General features: G+C 41.4%; 2 protein-coding genes and 1 long non-coding RNA gene across 5 annotated transcripts in view; 1 reads left to right on the forward strand and 2 right to left on the reverse strand.

Moving 5' to 3' along the window:
• LOC306644283 overlaps window positions 1–23,656 on the reverse strand; it is a 151,968-nt gene that overhangs the window by 45,429 nt on the left and 82,883 nt on the right. The window lies entirely within an intron of this gene.
• On the reverse strand, window positions 4,187–5,216 carry LOC306643633 (succinate dehydrogenase [ubiquinone] iron-sulfur subunit, mitochondrial-like). The gene has a single exon (XM_079109846.1). The coding sequence runs from the start codon at window positions 5,166–5,168 to the stop codon at window positions 4,326–4,328; it is 843 nt and encodes a 280-aa protein (XP_078965972.1). The 5' UTR covers window positions 5,169–5,216; the 3' UTR covers window positions 4,187–4,325.
• Window positions 12,617–23,656, forward strand: part of ASXL2 (ASXL transcriptional regulator 2) — a 136,067-nt gene continuing 125,027 nt past the window's right edge. Inside the window, exon 1 of one of the 3 annotated variants that reach the window (XM_079111071.1) lies at window positions 12,617–12,942. In XM_079111071.1, coding sequence (XP_078967197.1) covers window positions 12,886–12,942 — 57 coding nt within the window. In that variant the 5' untranslated portion in view covers window positions 12,617–12,885. The remainder of the gene's footprint in view (window positions 12,943–23,656) is intronic. The other 2 variants (XM_079111068.1, XM_079111070.1) reach the window with 2 other exon arrangements.

Genomic DNA, 23,656 nt, shown 5'->3' on the forward strand with positions numbered 1-23,656 from the left:
GGAGTACTCCTCTGTACCTGGCTCTATTTTGTAATTTTTAAACAATCAAACTATTTCCGCTTGAAACTGATATTGGTTCTACCATCTGTAGAGGTGACAGGAAGTTTCTTCAAAGAGGAAATTGTTGCTGCATGAGGTGGGGCACATCTGTAACCCCAGCTACTAGGGAACTGAGGCAGGAAGGTCACAGATTCAAATCCAGCCTGGGATACTTAGTGAAATCCTGTCTCAAAATAAAATTAAAAGACTGGGAATGTAGCTCAGGAGTAGAACACTTGCCTAGTATGAAACCCTGCTTTCAATCCCCAGTGTGTATGGGGGACACTGTTTTTGCACTTTGATTAGAGAGAGAGAGAGAGAAAGAGAATAAGAGGAGGGAACATTGTATTTTGTTCTGAGATTATGTTCTTCTAACTTTACTTCTGGGTTGTTGCTGTTAAAATATCCTGCTTTAGTTCAGTGGCACATGCCTGTAATTCTCAGGAGGCTGAGGCAGGAGGATCCCAAGTTCGAGGCTAGCCTGGGCAAATTAGAGAGGCCCTGTCTCAAAATAAAAATCAAAAGGGCTGGGGATGTAGGCCGGTGGTAAAGTGCCTCCAGGTTCAATCCGCAGTACAAACAAACAAATAAAAAACCCAAATTAACAAATGTTAGCCAGGCATAGTGGCACATACCTGTTTTCACAACTCTTCTGAGGTTGAAGGTAGGATGGCAAGTTGCAGGACAACCTTGGCAACTTAGTGAGACCCTGTCTCAAAAAAATGGAAAGTGCTGGGAATGTAGTTCAGTGATAGAGTGACGCTGGCTTTGATATCCAGCACTGAAAATAAATAAACAAATAAATAAAAGTTTTAAAAAAAAGTTAACAAATGTTACTGAGTTAGGAATTTGGGGATACATTAAAAAGAAAGATATGTTGAGTCTCAAAAGAGAAACCAATCATGAACTCTTGAAATACAAAACAAGCAATCCGTGAGCAACCCAGCCCATGCCCTTGGCCCAGAGCTTTGGCCCAGGCCCTTGGCTACAGAAGTAACATGAGGGTAAGGTCGGAGTGCTAGAGAAACTGCCCGAGACTGTGGAACTCTGCCCTGACCCGGCTTCTAGTTCAGTCCATGGCTACTGTCCCTGTGCAAATATTAACACCACAGACCAAGGTATGTTTCCCTCTGGAAGTGGCCCACATTATCCCTTGAAAGCATGTATTCCTTGCTCCCCTGAATGAGCCTCTGTGCCTCTACTGCCACATGCTGAAATTCTTTTCCGTTAAGCACGTCAAGGATCCCTCTTGTCTTGAGTCTAGCTCCCACCCTTCTCAGAATTCCTTCATACCTTTGAATTGTACTTTTTTTTTTTTCTTTTTCTTTTTCCATTACTGAGGATTGAACCCAGGGGTGCTCTACCAATGAGCTCTGTTCCCAGCTCTTTTTATTTTTTCGAGACAGGGCGTTGCTAAATTGCTGAGGCTGGCCTCGAAGTTGAGATCCTCTGGCCTCAGCCTCCTCCCTAGTCACTGGGATTACAGGCATGCACCACTGAGCCTGGTTTTGTTAATTTTTATAGAAATATTTTAAATCAGGTTTTTTTTTTGTTTGTTTTTTTTTTTTGCGGTACTAGGGCTCGAACCCAGGGCCTTGTGCTTGTAAGGCAAGCCCTCTACCGACTGAGCTATCTCCCCAGCCCTAAATCAGGTTTTTAATTTAACTCTCTCACTAAGTGACATTTTAATTTGACGTGCACTCATACTTATGAAGTAGATATTGTTTTTACGTGTTTATTACTTAATTAAATATCTTGAGTTATGAATTAACTTTTCATGTTTTTTCATTTTTCCATTTGGGGCTACTGTATGCTGTTTTAGTGGGAGGTTGATAGAGCACATCTTCCCATGGGATGAAAATAATTCAATTTTAGATTGTCTCCCATGTGGCAGCAGAACAAACCCAAGTAAAGAAAAGAGGAGCAAAATGATTCCCTGTTTTATTTGTTGTGGGGGAGTTGCTAGGGATTGAACCCAGGGGCATTTCACCACTGAGCTACATTCCCCAGCTCTTCAAAATTTTTTTTAGTTGTAGATGGACACAATACCTTTTTTTTTTAATTTATTTATTTTTAATGTGGTGCTGAGAATCAAACCCAGTGCCTCATGTGCTAAGCAAGCACCCTACCACTGAGCTACAACCCTAGCCCCTCTCCAACTCTTTTTATTTTTTGAGACAGTGTCTTACTAAGTTGCTTAGGGACTCATTAAATTGCTGAGTCTGACCTCGAACTTCAGAGAGCCTCCTATCTCAGCCTCTGGAGTTGCTGGGATTACAGGTATGTGCCACTGTGCCCATCCTGCTTTCTTTTTTAAAAAATCTATTAATTGACTCTCAGCAATAATCATAATTAAGTTTGTTTTATTATAAATTTTTTTTCTTTTCATAATTCTCAACTCCTAGTTTTATAACTCTGAGATAAGTAATTTTAATAATTTCTTGTGTATCCTTCCAGAAATTTTATTTGTATGTTGCAGCATCAATGCAGAGTAGGATAACATGTGGGGAATTTATTAGCTAGTGTGGAGAAAGGGAAGCAAGAAGGATCAGGCATTGGGAGAAGCTGGGCTCTGGTGTGGTCTGGGCAGGTGTTTCAGCCCAGTCTGTGTGGCACTCTAAAGTTGGGATAACACCTCCCAGTTTTCCTGAGTTGGGCCAGGTCTTTATTCTTGAAAACTGGTGGATCACTGGATGCAAGCTGCATTGAGAAGTGATCTTGAGCAAAAATCTCAGAGAAAAATTACCAACAGCTGGGGAAATAAATCCTGCAGCCCCAAAGCAGGACACAGGAAATAAATCTGTTATCTACAGTCCACTCGGAACCACTTACTTAAATAAGTTTGGGGTGTAGCTCTTCCAGGTTCTTCTTGGCCTCTTTTCCTGAAGAAAGTGGGATGATATACAGCCTACAATGTGCAGTTGATCTTGAGGTGACAACTCTACTTGGTTGTCTATCTTTTCTTTTCTTTTTTTTTTTTTTTTTTTTTTTTTTTAAGTTCTGCACCAGGGGTGCTTAACCACTGAGCCACATCCCAGTCCTTTTTAAAAACATTTTATTGGGCTGGGATTGTGGCACAGTGGTAGAGCGCTTGCCTAGCATGTGTGAGGCAGTGGGTTTGATTCTCGACACCACATATAAATAAATGAGTAAAAAATAAAGGTCTATCAACATCTAAAAAATGTTTTAAAAAACCATTTTATTTAGAGACAAGATCTTGCTGAGTTGCTGAATGCCTCACTAAGTTGCTGAGGCTGACTTTGAACTCACAATCCTCCTGCCTCAGCCTCCCGAGCTGCTGGAATTATAGATGTGCACCATTGCACCACATCCAACCTCTCCCTCTCTTATCCAAACAGGTTCTTCTCACTCTCTCCTGGCCTAGGTGGCTTACCTGGTGATGCCTGAGGACTCCTGGTAATAATCCCCTTTTTAGGTTATGGTGATGTACTGATCTATTTAGTAACAAAACGGGGCAAGGAAGCAGGAAGGGAAACTTTTTTTTTTTTTTTTTAATGGCACTGGGGATTGAACGCAGGGCCTCTAACATGGTAGGCAAACGCTCCACCACTATATCCCCAACTCTACAAGGGACACTTAAGCAGATCACTTGTGGGAAAAACAGTTCCTTGGGTAGCAGAATCCCAACTTCCTCCTGATGATTAGGGTCAGTTACTCCTGCCAGGATGGTAACTTCCCATGATATAAAAAAATCTGTAGTGCTCAGCCAACAACCGTAGCTTAAAATTCAATAGGACTTCTGTGACTGTAGTGGAAGCTGTACCCTTTGGAAGTTGGGATTTCTAAATCCATATAGCCCAAAGTTGAGGGGGTGGGATGCACATGGCAGAGAGGTTTCTACCTTTACCCCTTCATTTCAGACCTATGTATTCTACCTATCAGGGGCAAAGCACCATATATTGATCATACATTGATCAATTATTAATCATTGGTTTAGAATGTAGAATTTCTTTTTCTTTTGTTACTGGGAATTAAACTCAGGGGTGCTCTACCACTGAACTACATACTACATCCTCAGTTCCCTTTAAAAAAAAATAAATAAATAAAAAAAATATATATATATATAAATATTTGTACTGGGGATTGAACCCAGGAAAGCTTTGCCATTGAGCTACATCCCCAGATCTTTTCAATTTTTTTTTTTTTCTTAGAACTTTTATTAAACATGCTGTATTCATGGAAAATCAAGACCTTTGAAGGAATTCAAATTAGATGCAAGCCCAGTTCGGCTCTGAGCTGCTCAGAAGCCAAGCTCAGCAGGAGGGCTAGGCCGCGGCCCTCTTCTCCTTATTCGTGGCCATCATCTTCTTGATTTCGGCAATAGCTTTGCCAGGATTCAGACCCTTGGGGCAGGTCCTTGTGCAGTTCATGATGGTGTGGCAGCGGTACAGCGAGAAGGGGTCCTGCAGCTTGGCCAGGCGCTCCTCCGTGAAGTCATCTCTGGAGTCGATCATCCAGCGATAGGCCTGCATGCGGACTGCGGGCCCCAGGTACTTGTCTCCGTTCCACCAGTAGCTGGGGCAGCTGGTGCTGCAGCAGGCACAGAGGATGCACTCATACAGCCCGTCCAGTTTCTCACGATCTTCTATGGACTGCAGATACTGCTGCTTGCCTTCCTGGGACTCATCCTTCTTCTTCAAATAGGGTTCGATGGATTTGTACTGTGCATAGAAGTTGCTCAAATCGGGAACGAGGTCCTTGATCACATACATGTGCGGGAGAGGGTAGATCTTTGAGACTTTGTTGAGATTGGTGTCGATCCTCCGGGTGCAAGCCAGAGTGTTGCCTCCGTTGATGTTCATCGCACAAGAGCCACAGATACCTTCTCTGCATGACCTTCGGAAGGTCAAGGTGGAATCGATTTCATTCTTAATCTTGATTAAAGCATCCAATACCATGGGACCACACTTATTCAGATCAACTTCATAAGTCTGCATGCGAGGTTTATCTCCGGTCTTGTCTGGGTCCCATCGGTAGATGGCAAATTTCTTGATTCGAGGAGCTGCGGCTGCAGCTGTCTGGGCCCCTCGGCAGGCCTGCAGGCACGCTCCGCCGAGGGCTGTGGCCGGGAACCGGCGCCTCAAGGAGACCGCGACCACCGCCGCCATCTTGGCTCCTGACGTCAGCCCCACCCCTTAACCCCGAGGTCGCTCTCCGCCGAAGTCCCGTCGAACACCGCTCAATTTTTTATTTTGTGACAGAATCTTGCTAAATTGCTTTAGGGCCTCTCTAAGTTGCTGATACTGGCCTTGAACTTGCAATCCTCCTTCCTCAGCCTCTGGAGTCACTGCGATTACAGGCGTTTGTCAGTGCTCAGCTTAGCTAAAAATATTTTTGAGACAGGGTCTCACTTGAACCAGCTTGGAACTTGTGATCCTCTTGCCTCAGTCTCCCTTGTTGCTGGATTACAAGTATGCACCACCCCACCTAGCTAGAAGAGTGTTTTTCTTCCAGGGGTGGGTGCCGGGGATTGAACTCAGGAGCACTTGACCACTGAGCCACATCCCCAACCCTATTTTGTATTTTATTTAGAGACAGGGTCTCACTGAGCTGCTTAGCTCTTAAGTTGCTGAGGCTGGCTTTGAACTTGCGATCCTCCTGCCTCAGCCTCCTGAGCCACTGGGATTACAGTCATGAGCTACTGCGCCTGGCTAGAAGTGTGTTGTTGATGATGGTGTCTCATCCTCACAGGGTATGTCTCTGAATGAATGTCGAAGTGTGCCTTCAAAGCACTTTTTCCACCCCTTTGGTACTGGGAATTGAACCCAGGGGCATTCTACCACTGAGCTGTACCCTGCTAACCCTAACTCCTTTTATTTGTTATTTTTAATTTTTTTTTCTTAATTTTTAGTTGTAGATGGACACAACAACTTTATTTTATTTAGTTATGTTTTTATGTGGTTCTAAGGATCAAACTCAATGCCTCACATTTTGCTGGGCAAGTGCTCTACCATTGAGCCACAACCTAACTCCTTTTATTTGTTATTTTAAGACAGAGTCTCATGCTGGGTGTGGTGGCACATGCCTGTAATCCTAGCAACTCTGGATACTGAAGCAGAAGGATTGCAAATTCAAGGTCAGCCTCAACTATTTCATGAGAATCTCAGCAATTGAACAAGAACCTGTATCAAAATAAAAAGTAAAAAGGGCTGGGGATGCAGCTGTAAAGTGTCCCTGGGTATAATTCCTACTGCAAGAAAATTAAAAAAGGATTTCACTAAGGTGTCCAGGCTGGCCTTGAATTTGTGATCCTCCTGACTAGTGGGGAATACAAGCAGGTGCCACTATGCATGTCTTCAATACACTATCACTTTGCTAATTAGGCCAGTAGTTATAGGGAGTGTAGGATGACAGTAAACTACCAGAAGTTTAATCAAGTAGTAGCTCTGATTGCTGTGTGAAGAAATATATATTAAATGTTGACAGAACTTTATTTTATTCATTTATATGTAGTGCTGAGAATGAAACCCAGTGCCTCACATATATGCTAGGCAAGTGCTATACCACTAAGCCACAAGCCCAGTCTGAATTATTTTTTTTTTTTTTAAAGAAATAGCACCTGGCACCAGAAGATTCTGTAAGCATGTGTCTGCTACCATATCTCCTTTGTTGTAAAACTGGCTCTTTGTTATGATGCACTGCTAAATGGGATCCTATGTTAGTAAACCCTTGAAAGTGGTGTTGGCTAAGGTTCTATGGGTGGAAATATATGAAATATATGTCTACTATGCTAAAAGTAAAATGCCATAGGGGTCTAAAATAATCAATTTACTACCAAGTGGCTGATGGGTCTCCTGAAGGGATGATACCAAATGAGGGGTTCAATTTTTATCTTTGTTGCTGGCAGGTTGGACATTCAGTAGCAGCAATAGGTAAATCAGTCTTGCTGAATAAAAGCCCATGGTTTTGGTCTGTTCATAGCCTCCATTTCTGACACTATGTCTCCTCTACTCATGGATAAATTATGCAAGTCTTTGTGGTCAATGGGAGAGGCTGACTGATGTCAGTGGTCTAAGCCATTTTGTCTTCCTGTTTGCTGAGTGCTTCTTTCATGGTAGATGCTTTGTGGTGAGCATTAACATGAGACATCTTGTGCACATAGGTCCATCACAGACTTCAAGCCCAGCCTCATTATCTCTGATCTTATGGTCTTTCTTCAGTTCAGTATCTGATCACTTGGCTAAGCTATTGTCTACTATCATGAGTCTATTTATATTCTGATCTTGGGACATTTTTATTTCTACACATAGTAGATAATCCAGTACAATGCCTGAAGTTCTGCCCACTGGGATGATTTTCCCTCACTGCTGTCTCTCAAAGCCACCCCTGAGTAGGACTTTAATGAAGCCATCTTGTTCCTATAGACCAAGTTGATCCATCCATGAACCAAGCTTCACTTCATCTCCTGTGTCAGTTGGTCATAAGAAAACCTCCCAGATAGCCATAACTTGAGCTGAAGGAGTGGTATCAGTGCAATAGTGGTGTATGATATGGGGATGTGAACCTCCTGTTTATGCAGCTGACTTGTCCTATCTGTCCTACTTGTTCTTAATCCCAGATGTACCACTTACATTGTACAATGGGTTGCCATGGGACTCATGTGACATTATGATTTGGTGTAGCTGAATGAGAGAAACAGGTTTGTGATAGTTTCTTTTGGCTACATGGTCAGGTACTCCATTTCTATCAGGACTCAATATCATGCTAAGAGCTATATTTTCTTAAAGCATATATTTCCCTTAGGCGCTGTGGTGCACGCTTGTAATCTCAGTGGTTTGGGAGGCTGAGGCAGGAGGATCCCAAGTTCAAAGCCAACCTCAGCCACTTAGCAAGACCCTAAACAATTCAATGAGACCCTGTCTCTAAATAAAATATAAACATATAAAAAAGGGCTGAGGATGTGGCTCAGTGGTTAAGCATCCCAGTACCAAAAACAAAACAAAACAAAAAACCCCAAAACAAAAACATGTATTTCCTCACCAAATGTGGCAATTAGGAATACTATTTGATTTAGTTTGTGGTAGTCTACCATCATCTTTCAGCATCCATCCATCCATCCAGAGGTGAGATTAGTGAATGAAATGGAAATAGGATAACTAACACTCTTAAATAACTTAGATTGTTAGGGATGGTAATAGTATCTTCTATTTCCCCAGAATTGGAATACTATTTTGACTTACTGTCTTGACTGCTGTGGGGGAAGTGCAGCAGAAATGGATTTAGAACTTCTACCTGGCTTTCCTTTCTTTGTTACATCTTATCTCACAGGCCAACGAACCAATGTGAAGATTGTGTCAACTTCCAAGTGCCTATTCTAGTTATCTGGCGACGAGTGAAATGGTCACCATGTGGACCTAATAGTGGAAGCACTATGAGTCAGACATGATTCAGGATTCCATTTAGTACCTGGCCCAACATATGATCCCCCGATAGGACCAGAATGACACTCTGGATCTTTAGGAAGCAGACTGTGAAATGACATTAGGGTGCATGGAGTTTACTGGGGATACAATATGCTCAGGTGCAAAACCTGAGGAAGGAAAAGAAATATGAGAAGGGGAATTTTTTTAAACTCCAGTACAGTATCAAGAAAGGTCTCAGTCATCCCCCTGAGAGCTCTGAAGTTGGGATGGCTCACTATTTTTGTCCTATAGTGGGGCAAATGGGTCAGGCCTTTATATTTCCCACATCAAAAAGTCATTGGAGCCAGGTACAGTGGCTCATGCTTGTAATTCCATCTATTCAGGAGGCTGCGGAAGAAGGATTTTAAGTTGGAGGCCAGCCTGGGCAACTGAATGAGACCTTATCTCAAAATAAAATTTAAAAGGGTTGGGGATGTAGCTCAGTGGTGGAGCACTCCTGGGTTTAATTTCTAGTACTGAAAAAAAAAAAAACAACCCACCAAAATATTATGCATATGATTCTATAACTTGCCTTTTTTTTACTTTAGTATTTTTTAGCTCTCTTTCCATGAATGAGTAACAATGTGTATACAAGGATAATCATTTCAGTTCTTTAAAATAACAGCACTGAAATTCTATGCTAGGAAATGTTAACTATAGATTGTTTAAAATTATTGTATACAGGCAAAGTAATGAAAGATATGTAGATTTTTAAATTTATTGGTTTTTTTTTTTTTTTTTTTTTGGCTATATGTTGGATTGTGAGGGTGTCAGCTTGCCAATCTTGGCAAAAAAGAAATTAAAAGATACATAAAGGAAGAAAGCAGATGGAGATAAAAAATATCACATTCATAATGATAAAAGATAAAGATAAAACAGCTTTGGTGCAAAGGTCAAATAGAATTTCTTGTATTTCCCGTCCTCAGTTTCTCCAAGTTTAGACCAGAAGATATCCCATCTGAGTGACAGTTTGGTTCTATAATGGAGATTAACTTAACTAATGTTGGCCATTCCTGCTCAGCAGATGCATCAGGCTGAGGCTAGACTTTTCTTAGCTTCTTCCCTTCTCCATCATGCTTCCTTCATAGCCTTATAGGTTTCTTCTGAGAGTTCTCCAATAAGTTGCTTGCATAAGAAGTCAGCTCTCAGTATTTCCTTCCACAGAACAAAGAGCAATGAAATTTTTACAATGAGACATTTTGTAAACATGAAAAAAGATTACTTTTATTTTGAAAATGAAAATCTCACATAGGTTCCAAGATAAAGCAAGCCTAAAGGATATTTGTAGCCTAAAAATTCTGTTTTTTGTATGCAGTACACTAAACTAAAGTTTGTCAAAGCAGGTCATTCATTTTAATCATGGAAGAGTCAAATCTCTCTTCTGCTTGTCAAAATAGGTCAGTGATTTTACCATGGAAGAATCAGATCTCTCTCTCTCTTGCCCTTCCCTTCCTTCCTTCCTTTCCTTAGTCTTCAGAATAGCTGGGATTATAGGAACAGACCCTTCTTCTCTTCTTCTCCTCCCTTTTCTTCTTCTTCTTCCTCTTCCTCCCCCCCCCCCCCTCCTCCTCCTCTTTCTCCACTGTCCCCCTCCTCCTCCTCTTTTTCTCAATACTGGGAATTGAACCCAGGGGCACTTTACCACTGATCTACATCCCCAGCCCTTTTTAATTTTCATTTTGAGACAGCTTTTCACTCTATATTGCTTAGGGCCTCACTAAGTTGCTAAGGCTGGCTCTGAATTTGCAATCCTCTTGCCTCAGCCTCTGGAGATCCTGGGATTATGGGTGTGTGCCACCATGTTTGGCTAAAATGATTTCTATATTAAAACTCAAGTGGTCTTGAATATGCTTTAGAAGGAGGTAGAAGGGAATCAGAGCAATAAAACAATGGAGTTTATGGGGCAACATTCTAGAGATGAGAAAGAATGGAGTCCTGTATATGTTATGTAGTATATTACAATAAGGAGAGGCAGAGATTAGTTTTGGCAATTTCATGGATAAATTTAGTGGTTGAAGGAAGTTTGCAACTAGTGTCATTTATTTTTATATGATGTACAAAGCAATATTACCAGTTAAATAAAGAGGCAAAAGTGGAAGTAGAGGTCCTTCAAGAGAGTGGCAAATGCTGATGAAAGTAAGCAGGGATGTCAAAGCATGACTAAATTGAGAATAGAAACTTCATCTGTGAAGCTAAGAAGTTTTGACTTAAGAACTATGCAGGGCTGGGGATATAGCTCAGTTAGAGAAGTGCTTGCCCCACATGCACAAAGCCCTGGGTTCAATCCCCAGCACTGTACCCCCCACCACACACAAACAACATCATGGAGGCTGGAGATGTCGCTTAATGGTAGAGTGCTCCTCTAGCATGTATGAGACCCTGGGCTCAACTCCCAGTGCTGTGAAAAGGAAAAAAAAAGAAAGAATTATGGGAAGGGATGTCTTAGTGGGAGTGGGAGTGGGAGTGGGGGTGGGGGGTGAGGGTGGGGGTGGAGTTTTAAGAAAATAGAGCTGGTAGTTTTTGAAGGGTGGGCTTGAGGAAGGTGAGAACAGAAACAAGGCATTTAAGGAAATCCAGAACTAAGGTGGATATGAGAGAGATATAAATATATATTAATAAATCGAATTAATAGGCAAATATACTCCCCGGGGATCATAATTTTATAGTATTAATTAGATCTGTAGATTAAAAAGTAGGACCTGCAATATCACAATCATAATCACTAACCTTGAAACTAAAATCTGGGGATGCAGCCGGACTTGGCTCAAAAGTGCTGAGGCAGGAGGATCACAAGTTTGAGGCCAGTCTTTGTCAATTTAGTGAGACCATCTAATAAAAACTGAAATGATATAAAAACCAAAACCAAACCACCACCGTAACAAAACACCTGGGGATGTAGATGTAGAAAAACAATGTAAGGACGGTAGAGAACGTGGCCTAGTAGAGTCTGAGAACAAGTGGGTAGAGCTCCCACGTCCCTGCAACAGGACTGGATGGCAAGCCGGGTCAAGAGCTTCACGAACTGACTATAGACTTTTTACTGAGGTGGAACACACCATGAGTGTTATGGATGGTGCTATGAATTACTAAGTTCATACCAATTGCTGAACACTTTGTGTGGTGTAACAGATCCCTTTCGAAAAATGAGGAAAAGTAACAAATGCTGTTTCCAAAAAATCCACGTATCACAAAATATTGATCATAATTACAGGGGGTCCATAAACTTCTGAAACTCATTCATGTTAGGCAAGTACTCTATCACTGGGCTACATTCTGCCCCCAGTATCCCATTTTTTTACTTTGAAAAGTATAAAAAGACACAGATAATGGAAGATGCCATATTCTGGGTCTTTCAGGAGACTGTTAGGGACATTATAAATGATGGTTTCTGACCGCAGACATAGCTGAATCATTCAGCAAATATTTACCTAACGCCTGATACATATAGGCACTGTGCCAGGGACTGAATTCTGTGAGACCAAAAGAGTTCTTCCGTTTCTGTCTTTCCAAGACCATTCACTTCTAAAAATGTGATTGAAGTTACTCATTTGGCCTTATATAAAGTCATCCAAGTTTGAGAGACATCCTGGAAAGATAGAAAGGGCTCTGAGCTGGCAACAACTTGATTTTGATTTCTCTACATCCGACTCTCTAATTTAGGGTTTGGTCTATCAATGTCACGGTCTTATCTATCCAATGAAATTAACAAATACACGAGAACTGTAGCAAATCTTCAAAAAGACAACCTTTGCAAAAATTAATATAAACAAACGAGGAAACAAATACGAAGCTTATAAAACGTGATAGTTGGCAGGATCACCCCTTGAAGAGAAGAGGCCTGCGCTTTCAAATACCCAGAGCTACCGCAGCAATCATCACACTACTGGGAAGCGCTTAATATGCCTGCACGCAAGGACCAAGTTCCGCTTCCGCCCGCTGGATTTTCACGGTGGATGTGAGAGCTGGGCGGGAGACTTTACTCCGTTCCCGCCCTTATTGCGCATGCGCCTAAGGAGAGGCGAAGACCGGAAGGGAGAGGGCGTGGCGAGGCGCCGCGGAAGGCCGGCTTCCTAGCTCTGCGGCTGGTCGGGGGGGGCGCGCGCGCGCTCGTTCCCGCGGCCGGCTGCGTACAGTAGTGACGGCCGCGCGGGACCGGTCACATGACCATAGCGGCTGCCTGTACAGTAAGAACCCAATATGGCAGCGGCGGTAGCAGTGGCAACGGCAGCAGGAGGATCGGCCGCCCCATAAACCCCCCCGCGCACCTCCCCCGCCGCTTCCTCTGCTAGGTTGCTCCTCCGGCCTGACTTCCCCTTTCTCCCACCTTTCCCGGCACCGCGGGAAAAGCAGCGCAGGGCAGAGAAGGCAGGGAGGGCGGCCGGAGCCGGGACACGGGAGCCTCCCAGTCAGTTCAAGACCCGACATGAGGGAAAAGGGCCGTAGGAAGAAGGGCAGGACCTGGGCGGAGGCCGCCAAGACGGTAAGGGGGAGGGAGCGAAGGGGAAGGCCGGGAGGATTTCGTTCCCTTGCCGCCCGCCAGTCGCAGGGGAAGGGAGGTCACTGGCCCCGCGACCCTGCTGAGGGCACAAAACCGCGCCGAGCGGGCGGCGGTTAGGGTCGGGGTTGCGGTCCCTGTGGAAATGGAGGCGCTGGCGGAAGGGGCTCGCCGTGGGGCTGCGGCTTCTCCCAGCATCTGTGACGAGTCCTCTTGGTGTTTGGAGGCTGTCTGGGGTCACGTCGCTGTCGCCCCCACTCTGTGGTAGCCTCCGCCCCAGCACGGGGAAGTCTGTTGTGCTTGCACAGTAACCGGTTCTTCTCCCTTGTGCGCCTGGAGAGCCCCCATTGGATGCAGACAGGAGAAGGCTTGTGCGTGCATCCAGCCCCGGAAAGAAGAGGGGAGCGCTGGATCTTGTAGAATTTACCCCCTGCAGCAGACATGCCGCCTGACCCCCTCCTTATCTGGCTCTCGGAGCCGACGTGAGGTCACGAGGCTTTTGTTTTTGTTTTCTGTTGGAGCTGAAAGTGCTGGAGGTGTTTAGAAACGAAGTAACAGGTGGGACTTGTAGAAATTTTTTTTTTCTGTTTCCGTAGAGACCTACTCTGAACAAGGCAGCAATGCATGGTGGGACGTGTAGTTTACCCGTCCTTCACTTTTCGGTAACCAAAGTGATGGTGGCCCGCAAGTTGATTACTGGGCAAAACTGCCCCCCGCCCCCAATTTTGTCATAAGGAAATGTAGAGATAGGTTTTTAAAAAAGGAATATTTAGTGAGAACTTTTATTGTGTTTTAAGAAGAAAAAAAATTAAAAGTATGTATGCATATAGAAGTAAAATAGGAGAAAGCGAAGTTTATTACTTCCTTGAGAGTGCAACAGAAAAGTAGCAGAGCATTAAACAGTAGCAACATGGAGAGTCCTGAATGAACCATTAATTGTCAGATGGTTTATTTATTAAATAATGTTTTTTTTTCTGAATACAGAAGTAGTAAATAGCCGGTCCTGGTGGTGCATGCCTGTAATCCCAGCAGCTTGGGAGGCTGAGGCAGGAGGATAGCAAGGTCCAGGCCAGCCTCAGCAACCTAGTGAGACCCTGTCTCAAAATAAAAAGGACTGGGGATGTGACCCAGTGATTAAGTACCGTTGGGTTCAATTTTCCGGTATCCCCCCCCTCAAAAAAAAAGTTCACTGTGATGAAATGTAGAAAATTACAGAAAAGCACAAAGAAGAAAAGTAAAAAATCACATATTTTACCTATCAGCTGTATCTTAACATTTTGGTGTATGGCTGTCTAGTCATTTATTTCCCCAAATCTGGGTCATATTGTTTATTCAATCTGTTGCATTCTTTTGTGAACCTTATGCATTCGTTTTGTAAACTTTGTGCAGTAGGGAGTTGATGAGTCTTCAGTTTGTATTTGTTTTGGTCAGAAATGTGAAAAAAGTGCAGAAGTACTTTTTATTTATTGTTTTCACTTCCAGTATGTCTTCTGGTGACTGTGTTGGTAGTTATCCTGTAAAAGATAAAACTCGAAAAAAATAATTTTTTTGATATTTGTACTTTCTACTTAATGGTTACCTCACAGTCTCTTTCTGTTAATAAAAGAAATATGAGCTGGCAGTGCATGCCTGTAGTCCCTTGACTCCAGTGGCTGAGACAGGAAGATCACAAGTTCAAGGCCATCTTGGGTATATAGCAAGACCTTGTGTCAGAAAGAAGGTAAATTTTAATTATTACTAAGCAGACTGCTAATTATGTTAATTCATTTTAAATCTGTAGAAAAAAAAATTGGGGGAGGGGAAGTACTGGGGATTGAACCCAGGTGCGCTTTACTCTTAGGTACTTCTCCAGACACCCCTGCCCTTTTTTTTTTTTTTTTTTTTTTTGAGTCCAGGTCTCCCTACATTTTGGAGGCTGTCCTTGAATTTGTGATCCTCCTGTCTGAGCCTCTAGAGTTGCTGGGATTATAGGTGTTTGCCCAGTCTGTGTTTGTAGTTGTATCAGAATCTCCAGGAGGGAGAGTGCAGTTTGAAAAAGCATATTCAACAAACTTCCTGTTTGTATGTATGTATGTATTTATTTATTTTTGTTCTGGGGATTGAACCTGGGACCTTTCACATGTTAGGCAGATGTTCTACCACTGAGCTTTATCCTCAGACTTTTATTTTTGTTTTGGTACAGGGTTTTCCTGGGTTGCCCAGGCTGACCTTGAATTTATAATTGTGCTTTAGCCTCCTGAGTTGCTAGGTTTGCCGGAGTGTGCCATCAAGCCTGGTCCTTTTCTTTTTTTTTTTTTCTTTCAGTAGTGAGAATTGAATCCAGGGGCAGTTTACCACTGAGCTACATTCCCTATGCTTTTTCTTTTTTGTGGTTTCTTAGTATTCCATTGTTTTTGGATGTGTCATTTAAAAAATTGATCCTGGGCCGGGGTTATGGCTCAGTGGTAGACTGCTTGCCTGGCATGTGTGAGGCACTGGGTTCGATTCTCAGAACCATATATAAATAAATAAATAAAGGTCCATTGACAACTAAAAAAAAAAAAACAAAAAATCGATACCTGATTATATGAAAAATAGATCATTTATCGTTTTTTTCCTCTTGCATCAAATACTTTAGTCCATACTTCTGGGTGTATATGTATGTATACGTGCATATTGTATATGTGTATTTGTGTGAATGGAATAGTTAGGATAAAGAGGTGGCAGTGTGTCACGTTCCTGTAATCCCAGCTACTTGAGAGGTTGAAGGAGGAGGATCACAAATTTTAAGGCCAGCCTGGACAATTTAGCAATACCCTATCTCAAAATAAGAATTGAAAAGGGTGGGAACGTAGGTCATGGTAGAGTGCTTGTCTCGGAGGCCCTGGGTTTGATCCCCAGTGAAGTGCCTGTGATGTAAACTTGAACTTGCAGTATGTCTTTACAGATCTTTAGATCTGTGCCACTTTGTACCCCCTCTTTTTTTTTTTTTTTTTTTTTTTGTGGTACTGGAGATTGAATCTTGGGGCGTTTTACCACTGAGCTATATCCCCAGTCCTTTTAAAAATTTATTTTGAGATAAGGTCTTGCTAAGTTGTTGAGGCTGGCCTTGAACTTGAGTGTCTTCTGTTTCAGCCTCCCAAGTCACTGGAGTTACTGGAATTATATGTCTTCCAAAAATTTGAAAGTTCCTTTTTCTTCACCAGTTTTTCCTGTAGTCCAGGGAATATCTCAGTCTTACTCTTGGCATTTTCATATAGTAACAAAGCATTTTTTTCAGTTGTTTTGTTCAATAGAACTTGATGAAAATGTTCTATATCTGTGTGGTCATATGTGGTGATCACTGTGTAGTCACATGTGGCCCTTGAGCACCTAAAATGTGGCCAGTGTGACTAAAGAATTGTATTTTAAATTTTAATTATGTAAAGTTCAAGTAACCACATTTGGCTGTGGCACAGATGTAAAGTAACTTCCTATGCTTACTATTTTTTTTTTTTTTTTTCTTTCAGTAAACTTGTATGTTTTTTTCATTAAACTTGTCTCCCTTTCCACCTTCACTTCCTTTATCCAGGTATTTTTCACGCTAATTTCTTTGTTTGTTTGTTTGTTTCTTTTTTTTTTAAGTAGTGAGGATTGTCACTGAGCCACACCCTGAGCCCTTTTTATTTTTTATTTTGAGACAGGGTCTCGCTAAGTTGTCTAGGACCTTGCTAAATTGCTGAGGCTGGCCTCAAACTTGCCATTGTCCCCTCTTCGCCTCCCAAGCTGCTGGGATTACAGGTGTGCACCACCATGCCCAGCCCTCACGCTAATTTCTAAAAGTGCTCCGTGGATAAAAGTAGCTAGCCTTTTCTCATATGTGTTATGGATTGATATCCTCACTTTGTCTTTTACCTTGATTTATGGAGTTGTGTTTTTTATTTTGCTGCCTAGACATTTTTTTGTTTGTTTACTTTTTTGGTATCAGGAATTGAACCTGTGGATACTTTACCACTGAACTATGTCCCCAGCCCTTTTTAAAAATCTTTTTTAGTGTCGATGGACACAATATCTTTATTTATTTATGTTTATGTGGTGCTGAAAATCAAACCCAGTTCCTCACATGTGTGAGGCAAGCGCTCTACCAGTGAGCCACAACCCCAGCCCCATTTTTTGCCCTTTTTATTTTGAGATGGGTTCTCACAAAGTTGTTTAATGCCTCGCTAATTTGCTGAGGCTGGCCTTGAATTTGTTATCATCCTGCCTTAACCTGAATTAAGCTTACACTATGGCATCTGGCCTGCCCAGGCATTTTTTTTTTTTTTAACTGCTTTTATTTATTTTTAATTTTGAAATTTTTTATTTAATTTATTTTTTACTTTTTTTGTAGTTGTAGATAGCATGCCTTTATTTTATTTGCTTATTTTTTTATTTTATTTTTTTTTCCAGGAGAAAAATCACTTTATTCTAATAAACTCAAAGAACATCAGAACAGCTGTCCTAAGGAGGGCACACAAACATTTGACCAGCCCCAAATTCTGAACCAACTCACTGAACTTCCATACACTTAGAACTCTCTTTTGCTGCCATTAGGAAACATTGAAGCTATTAGGTGAGGCTTTACACTGCAGTTTTACATTTCATACTTTCACTATCGATTACATTTTTGTGCTAAAGTAATAACTTGGTCATCAGAGCTGATTTTCCATTTCTTCAGTTTGAGCCTCTCGGTTAGACTAATCCGTTAGCAATTCTGCACTGCTTCAGCACCTCATCAAACCCTCACAGAGCTTAACATCACCCTGGTTCTGGGCACACTCCAAAAATTGTTTTATTTCATAAAAGCAAGGGCCACCAAGCTGCTGCTGCACTGGCTGGGTTCCTTGTGGCTCCTGGTAGGTGATGTCGGGCTTTGAGGGCCCCACAGCTCTTCCTCTGCTGAAACCCCCAGTGATGGCATGGCCCAGTGCGTGCCCCACAGCAGAGCCCACAGCCACACCTGCCGCAGTGGTCACCATTTGGGCCATCAGACCTGGCTGCCAGGGTGCCGCAGCAGGTGAGCCCACTGCAGCTGGCGGGGCTGCAGCTGGTGGCTGAGCTGCTGGTGCCGACCTGGGTGAGCTCTTCTCATCTGAGGGTCCCAGCTGGCCAGGGGCGCCACATGCAAGCTGCAGCTCCGTCTCCAAGCGGCAGGCTAACTGTTGGCTGGGTGTCCAGAAAGCGAAAGTGCGAGGCACTGGTGACCTGGACAGCCTTATTTGCTTATTTTTGTATGCGGTGTTAAGGATGAAACCCAGTGCCTCACGTGTGCTAGGCATGTGCTCTGTCACTGAGCCACAGCCACAGCCCTAATTTTTACTTTTATTTATTTATTTTTTTCATTATCTTTTTTTGACAGTGATAAATGTTTAAACAATTTTTTTCATACATGTATGTAGGGTAATAATGTCTGTCTCAATCTACCATCCTTCCTATCCCCACCTGCCCCACTCTTGCCCTCACTCTGCTTTGTACAATCCAAAGTTCTTTCATTCTTCCCTACCCACCCCCCAATATGGATCAACATCCCCTTATCAGAGAAACATTCGGCCTTTGATTTTTTGGGATTGGCTTATTTCACTTTTTCTCCAGTTCCATCTGTTTACCTGCAAATGCCATAATTTCTTCAAGACTGAGTAATATTCCATTATGTACATGTACCACATTTTCTTTATCCATTCATCTGTTGAAGGACATATAGGTTGGTTCCATAGTTTTGCTATTGTGAATTGAGCTGCTATAAACATTGATGTGGCTGTGTCATTGTAGTATGTTGATTTTTAAGTCCTTTGGGTATAAGCTGAGAAATGGAATAGCAGGGTCAAATGGTGGTTTCATTCCAAGTTTTCTTAGGAATCTCCATATTGCTTTCCAAAGTGGTTGCACCAATCTCCAGTCCCACCAACAATGTAGGAGTGTACCTTTTCCCCCACATCCTCGCCAACACTTATTATTGCTTGTATTTTTGATAGTTGCCATTTTGACTGGAGTGAGTTGAAATCTTAAAGCAGTTTTGATTTGCATTTCTCTAATTGCAAGAGATGAACATTTTTCATGTTTGTTGATTGATTGCATTTCTTCCGTGAAGTGTCTGTCCAGTTCCTTAGCCCATTTGTTGATTGGGTTATTTGTTTTTTTGGTGTTAAGATTTTTGTGTTCTTTATGTATCTTGGAAATTAGTGCTTTCTCTGAGAGTCGTGTAGTAAAGATTTTTTCCCTTTCTGTAGTCTCTCTCTTCATATTGTTTCCTTTACTGAGAAGCAGCTTTTTAGTTTGAATCCATCCCATTTATTGATTCTTAATTTACTTCTTGTGCTTTAGGAGCCTTGTTGAGGAAGTCAGGTCCTAAGCCAACACGATGAAGATTTGGGCCTGCTTTTTCTTCTATTAGGCTCAGGGTCTCTGTTTTAGTGCCTAAGTCTTTGATGTACTTTGAGTTGATTTTTGTGGAGGGTAAGAGAGAGAGGTTTAATTTCATTTTGTTACATATGGAGTTCCAGTTTTCCCAGCACCATTTGTTGAATAGGCTGTCTTTTCTCCAATATTTTTTCTTCCCAAGCATTTTTAATGTTAATGTGAACAAATTGATCAATATTTACCTTTTATTCTTTTTTTGTTTCAGGTCCTGTTAAGAAAGGTTTTTTCCCCACTCAAAGTTATAACTTAAGTGGATTTTGGGAAGTGCTTATGATAATTCTTCCAACTGCTTGATAGTACTGAAAGTGGTTTGTATTATACACATGAGCTTGATCTTGAACATCAGCGGGCACTGTATTGCATTTTTTCTTTTTGTCTGCTGGGGATTGAACCCAATGGTGCACTACTACTGAGCTGTATCCACAGCCCATTTTTATTTTTTGAGACAGTTTTTCGCTAACTTGTTCAGGCTAATCTTAAATTTTGATCTTCCTGCCTCAGTTTTCCATTCAACAGATGGGTTAGCTATATTTAATTTCAAATAAAGCTTTCAAGAGTCTGGGTGCAGTGGTGTATGCCTGTAATCCCAGCTGCTCAGGAGGTGAGACAAGAGAATTGCAAGTTCAAAGCCAGCCATAGTAATTTAGCGAGGCCCTCAGCAACTTAGTGAGACCCTGTATCACAATAAAAACTGTAAAGGGCTGGGTATGTGACCCAGTGCTTAAGTGCCCCTGAGTTCAGTCCCTGGTACTGAAATTAAGTGTTCAGTGGTGTTAATGACATTTCTTTTTTTCTTTTTCCATTTTTATTTGATGTTTTCAAATTATTTCTTTTAATATTTTTAGTTGTAGATGGACATAATACCTTTATTTTATTTATTTATATGTGGTGCTGAGGATCGAACCTAGTGCCTAGAGATAGGGTCTTACTGAATTGCTTAGGGTCTTGCTAAGTTGCCGAGGCTGGCTTTGAACTTGAAATTCTCATATCTCAGCCTGCTGAGCTGTTTGGATTACAGGTGTGTACACTGGGCCTGACCTTTCTAAGTTTAATTTGTATATATATCCATGAAGTATATTAAAGTGTCATGTGTTATGAAGATTTTCTCTTTCACATATATTTTGCGTGTTTTTTTTTAAATTTATTTTTATTGTAAACAAATGGGATACATCTTGTTTCTCTGTACATGAAGTAGAGGCATACCATTTGTGTAATCATACATTTACCTAGGGTAATATTTTTTGATTCATTCTGTTATTTTTTCCCTCTATACAGTCCCTCCTTCCTCCATTCTTGCTCCCCTCCCACCCCCCATATTTTGTGTGTTTTTATATAATATGGATGAGTTACAAGATATATAGAAAAGTAATTATTTATTTATTTATTTAATTTTGGTACTAGAGATTGAACCTGGGGGGGTGCTTTATCACTGAGCTGTATTCCTAGCCCTTCTTATTTTTTGAGACCTGATCTTGCTAAGTTGCTTAGGCCTTTGCTAAGTTGCTAAGGTTGACCTTGAATTTGAAATCCTGCCTCAACCTCCTGTCACTGGGATTACAGGCATGAGCCATAGTGCCCTGCTGATGTTTTTGTTAAATTTAGAAAATAGGAGCTGGGGTTGTAGCTCAGTGGTAGAGTGCTTGCCTGGCATGTGTGAGGCACCAGGTTCAATGCTCAGCTACACATAAAAATAAATACATAAAATAAAGGTATTGTGTTTTAGAGATATGGTCCCACTGTGTTGCTGAGGCTGGCCTCCAACTTCATAGGCTAAGGCAGTCAGTCCTCCTGCCTCAACCTCCAGATTTGCCAGGATTACAGGCCTGTGCCACTATACCCATAGATGAATAATTTTTATATGTATCATTAGTTAAGTTGTAAAACACATAATTGGAAGAAAGGGACAATTTTTCAAAATAGCAATTTGGGAATAGACTTAACAGTAAATTTCTCTGTTTAGGAAAACTACATTAACTGGTTGTTAATATGGATTTTGAATCATTCAAATCTGGCTATGATGTTGCCTTTACCATTTGTGTGTCCTCTTGCACAGGTTGTTTAAATGGGTGCACAGGCATTAATGTGTAAGAATCATCCAGATTTAGATTCATTAGGTTTATGATGTGGTCAAAGATTCTGTACTTTTTCATGTGTTTGTGTGATGGGATGTTGCTATGTTGCCCAGGCTGGCCTTGAACTCATGACCTTCCTGCCTCAGCTTCCTGATTGGCTGGGATTACAGACATGTACCTCACTGAAATTCTGCATTTCTAACAAGTTCCCAGGTGATGTTGGTGCTGCAGTCCAAGGACTACACTTGGAGTTGTAAGGCTTTAACATTAACTAAGCTTTCATCATTTTCCTAAATTGAAAATGGTAATGATAATAAAACCTACTATTGGGGTATTAATAAAAGTGTGTGAATTTATTATTATTTTTCTGTACAACACCTGGTATTTTATAAGGGTTGTTTGTTAATATTCCTGAGAAGTTAATAAATGTGTATCATTTTTTAACCTCTTTTAATCTCTGGGACACCTCATTTGCTGTGGTTTCCCAGGGTCATTTTGGAATCAGAGATTTTAATAAGCTATGAACAAGTGAGAGAATTCACTGAAAGACCCCTCTTCTTATACCTCATTTGCATATGTCTCTACCTTAGATCTAACCATGGTTTGGCACATATCTTCACATACTTGTTCTCTCCCCCATGTTAGTAGGGACTCTTATGTGCGAGTCCAACTGTATTTTCTTATTTGTTTTTGGTCATGGGTAGCAATAATATAATTTTCATCTTGTGCTTGTTTTTCTTTTGTGTCAACTGCAAATTCTCTTTTCCATCCATTTATGCTTATTGAATGCTTAACTGTTTATTCTGTGCTGTGTTGGCGCCTATGAGAAACAATGAACACATTGTTGACCTCTTAGAGTTAGCTATTTAATAAGCAGTGCACTAATGATTTAGGTAAAATGTAATGACATATACAAGTTTTATGTTTTGATTTCTACTAAAAACTCTTTTCCATTATGCCTTTAATTGGTTATTGCTGATATTTATGAAAGTGTATTTTAAAATGTATTAATCTTGTGGGATTGTACTTTTGGTTGGCAGAATTTTAAGATGGTCCTGGAGATTCCGTCCATTTGTTCCCCTCACCTTAAGAGTGGGTGGAACCTGTGAGTATAAGTCCTGTGATTTGGTTACATTATACAGAAAAGATGAAGGGATTTTGCAGAGATAATATGTTTGACTTTGGGTAAGCCTGACCTAATCAGGTAAGCCCTTTCAACAGGATCTAGAAGTTCGAAGAAGAGAAATTTTGAAGCAGTAGAGGTTTTCCTGCTGGCTTTGAAAAGAAGCAAACAGCCCTGTTGTGTGCTGCTGGTGGAGAAGGCCCTGTGACAAGATATGCAGGCAGCCTTTAGGAGCTGAGTGAGCAGGCAGAAGAACAGGAACTGAAATCTACTAATAACTAGGGAGTTATTAGTAGAATAATAATTTCTACTAATTTGGAAGAGGACCCCCATGGCTCAGATGAGGTCACAGCCTCAGCTGATGCTTCAGTTTCTGCCTAGTGAGATCTTAAGCAGAGGACTGGCTAATCTGTGCCTAGCATCCCAACACAGAAATTGAGATAAATGTGTATTGTTTTAATCTAAGATTGGATAACAATAATTAAAGTTGAAGCTGCATAACAGCAAACCAACACTAATAAATTTTGAAGGGATAAGGGAGCAGGGTTGGACTTAGAGAAGGTTTATCTTGGGTGTTCAAGGATGATAGATAACAACATTTATGGGTGAGGAATAGGTAAGGTCCTTCCAGACAGGGAAGAACTGAAAAGAAGGGACACTGAAATACAGGGTATGTTTAATGTGCAGTGAATTTACCTTTGAGGATTGTGAAGTGTAGTGGAAGATTAAACCAGAAAAAGTAGGTTAGGACCAAAATGTGAAGGGTTGCGGAAAGTTGAGCTGACAAGTAGTTTTATTCCAGGAGTAAAGTTTTTTATGGAGGAGCTAACATCATATCTGTGTTTAAACAGATCGGGCCACTTGTAAGATTAATTGTAGAGTGCTGTGTAGTGTGAGAGAGTATATGCTACTTTTTCCACCCTTGACATTTTTCTCATTTTTTAACTGCTTTACTTATGTTTGCTCAGAATTGGTTCAACAAATTTTTTCCCACCAATACTGGGGTATTGAGCCCAGGGGTGTTCTACCACTGAGCTACATCTCCAGCCTTTTTAAATTTTGAGACAGTGTCTTGCTAATTTGGTGAGGC

The sequence above is a fragment of the Sciurus vulgaris genome (assembly GCF_902686455.1).
Source record: "Sciurus vulgaris genome assembly, chromosome: 14".
Lineage (NCBI taxonomy): Eukaryota > Metazoa > Chordata > Mammalia > Rodentia > Sciuridae > Sciurus > Sciurus vulgaris.

Bases quoted from the DNA above. Each gene is read 5' to 3' on its own strand.
- LOC306643633 (XM_079109846.1), bottom strand. From the start codon at position 5,168: ATGGCGGCGGTGGTCGCGGTCTCCTTGAGGCGCCGGTTCCCGGCCACA.